The sequence below is a fragment of the Bufo bufo genome, chromosome 1 (genome assembly GCF_905171765.1).
Source record: "Bufo bufo chromosome 1, aBufBuf1.1, whole genome shotgun sequence".
NCBI lineage: Eukaryota > Metazoa > Chordata > Amphibia > Anura > Bufonidae > Bufo > Bufo bufo.
The window spans coordinates 827,382,364-827,385,427 of NC_053389.1; the positions used below are offsets into that span (position 1 = coordinate 827,382,364).

General features: G+C 37.9%; 1 protein-coding gene across 1 annotated transcript; it reads right to left on the minus strand.

The window, feature by feature from the left end:
- Positions 1-1,096: 1,096 nt before the first annotated feature.
- On the minus strand, positions 1,097-2,298 carry LOC120989836 (olfactory receptor 11L1-like). The gene is made up of 2 exons (XM_040418194.1): positions 2,272-2,298; positions 1,097-2,020 (listed from the first exon to the last, which is right to left on the minus strand). The coding sequence occupies exons 1-2, from the start codon at positions 2,296-2,298 to the stop codon at positions 1,097-1,099; spliced, it is 951 nt and encodes a 316-aa protein (XP_040274128.1).
- Between the last annotated feature and the right edge of the window lie 766 nt (positions 2,299-3,064).

Consider the following 3,064-nt stretch of genomic DNA (forward strand, 5'->3'; position numbering starts at 1 on the left):
TGTGCCTGACCATCACCTGAGAACCACAACTGTTTGAATATGTCTGTGAAGGTTCTCATTTATCCGAGTCATGGTATATCTGTAAAGAATAAATTAAGGCAACTGGACTTACTGTAGATTTCTTGAAAATGTTTCACTCGTTCTTCCAATGAGCTTTCTCAATTCTGAGTGACTGTAAAAGAATTCTCTGGGAATAAATATGTAACTGAATCAACGCAAGAATATGGTTATCCCATATGTAGCTGGGGTGTCTGAGAAACTCCAAAGGATTTTTAATAAACATCACATCCCTGTCTGCTTTAAACCCAGCAACACACTGAGGCAACAACTGGTTCACCCATAAGACCCAACGCCTAAACACAAGATGGACAACATTGTGTACGCAGTCCAGTGCAATGAGGAATGCTCAGAACTGTATATCGGCGAAACAAAACAACAACTACATCAGCGTATGGCTCAGCATAGAAGAGCCAAAACCTCTGGTCAAGATTCAGCCGTGTACTTACATCTAAAAGAAACAGGTCACATCTTTGAAGACAGTCAAGTACGTGTTTTGGATAGGGAAGCCGATTGGTACAAACGAAGTGTGAAGGAGGCCATCTACGTAAAAATGGAGAATCCAAGCTTGAATAGAGGCGGGGTTGGTTAGACATCTATTGTCTGCCACATACAATGCTGTCTTGACACCTTTTTCTGGGAGGTCATTATCACCTATTGACTCCAAATAGGATAATGGAATCAACACCTTTGACCTCATGCTGGGTATAATGACCAGATGTTGATTCAGTTACATATTTATTCCCAGAGAATTCTTGTACAGTCATTTAGAATTGAGAAAGCTCGTTGAAAGAACGAGTGAAACGTTTTCAAGAAATCTGCAGTAAGTCCAGTTGCCTTGATTTATTCTTTACAGATGCTACTGTTTGAAGGCTTGTTTTCTCAGATGTAGAAAATACATGTTCTGTTAAAAAAATAAAAAAAATCATATGACTATGCAAAAGTAATAGAGAAAAATATATATTGTGGCTCTTGGAAAGTGGGGAGTGAAAGGTTTAAGATTATGCTACAGAATCTCTAGTGAAGACACAGTGTTCTGTTAAACAAACTTTTGAGATATTTCCTGTACGGCTTTCCTAATGTCTTTATTTCTCAGGCTGTATATAATGGGGTTTATAAAAGGAGTAAAGACAGTATATAGAAGAGATAGGATTTTACTTATGGAGAGCGTTAGGCCTTTTGTTGGGGCGACATAAACACTGAACATAGTCCAGTAGAATATGGAGACCACAATGAGGTGGGAGCTACAAGTGGAGAAGGCTTTCTGTCTACCAGTACTGGATGGGATCTTTAAGACTGATTTAACAATACACGTATAAGACACTATAATGATTGTGGTTGGAATGAAGATGGTTACAATACTTAGTAAATACATCTCCATATGAAGAATAAAGGTGTCAGAACATGCAAGGTCTAGTAAGGTGAGAAAATCACAGAATAAATGGTCAATGACATTTAGGCCACAAAAATCTAGCTTTGCAATTTTTATGATGTAAAGCAAAACACTAGAAAACCCAAGAAACCAACAAACGATTGTCAAAATCACGCAATGTCCACTTTGCATGATAGAAGTATAACGGAGGGGATTACAAATGGCCACATATCTGTCATAAGACATCACAGTGAGAAGAAAACATTCAAAACTTTCTGCTGCAGCAAAAAAATAAAACTGAGTGAAGCAGTCTATAAAAGTAATGTTCGCCCCATTATTCAGTAGGATGTAGAGCAGGTTGGGGACAATGTCTGTGGTCAATATGATGTCACTGATAGACAGTTGTGAGATGAAGAAGTACATTGGAGTGTGGAGATTTCTGCTGGTGGACACCAGGGCTATGATCAATAAGTTCCCACATATTGTCCCACAGTAAACCACCAGGAGAAGACAGAACAGGAAAATTCTTAAATCTTGGCTGACTTGAAAGCCTAAAAGGAAAAACTCAGTGACCACAGTCAGATTGTTCTCCTGTGTTCAGAAGAGATAGAAGTTATGCTGGAGGAACCATTATGGTTTTGTTTAGACAAATTATAACTAGAATCTCCAGATTCAGGTTCTGGACAATACATTATACTGCATATTACATCATATAATTCAGTGATGGCTAACCTTGGCACTCTAGCTGTGGTAAAACTACAACTCCCAAGATGCCCCCCTTGCTTTGCTGCTCCCAGAACTCTATAGAAATAAATGGAGCATGCTGGGAGCCGTAGTTTTACCACAGCTGGAGTGCCAAGGTTATACATTACTGATATAATTGATATCACATGAGAATCTAACTCTGCCATTTACATTAAGAATTAAAATTGAAGAACTGATCCAACAGACCTACAAAGAAGTCTAGCAATGTAAGTGCAAATGATAAAAATTTGAGGCACTCAGTCCGTAGGTTTTGCAATTCAAATATTTTTTTATTTTAATTATTTTTTCATGTTTTCTGCATCATCCATATGCCCGTAAAAAATAAGGAATGACAGATTTTTTCTGACCAGACGTTTCGGTCACGGAGGACCTTCATCAGTGGTCATGTTATCTGGAATATACATATTAGAATATTTTTCATATAAATGGAAGGCAGAGCATGAAGTCACAAAATTAACAAAATAACATAGAACAATAAATAAATAGATAACAAGCAAAATTTCACCACTGATGAAGGTCCTCCGTGACCGAAACGTCTGGTCAGAAAAAATCTGTCATTCCTTATTTTTTACGGGCATATGGATGATGCAGAAAACATGAAAAAATAATTAAAATAAAAAAATATTTGAATTGCAAAACCTACGGACTGAGTGCCTCAATTTTTTATCATTTGGATACGGCCTTATAAGCCCTTGATTGGCACCGGTGATATTACTTCTAAACAGAGTGCGGTTCCTCATTTCTCTACAGATTACGTATTTACTGTGGGATACCAGCACCTCCATACAAGCATGACGAATACCTTCTCGTATGATACCACTACAGCAGAGAGTATAGTGTCCAGGGTTAACCTACCCAATGAGTTCCTGC

Bases quoted from the DNA above. Each gene is read 5' to 3' on its own strand.
- LOC120989836 (XM_040418194.1), bottom strand. From the start codon at position 2,298: ATGTATAACCTTGGCACTCCAGCTGTG. The intron at 2,021-2,271 runs GTAAAACTACGG...TTCTGAACACAG, and splicing joins ACCTTGGCACTCCAGCTGTG to GAGAACAATCTGACTGTGGT.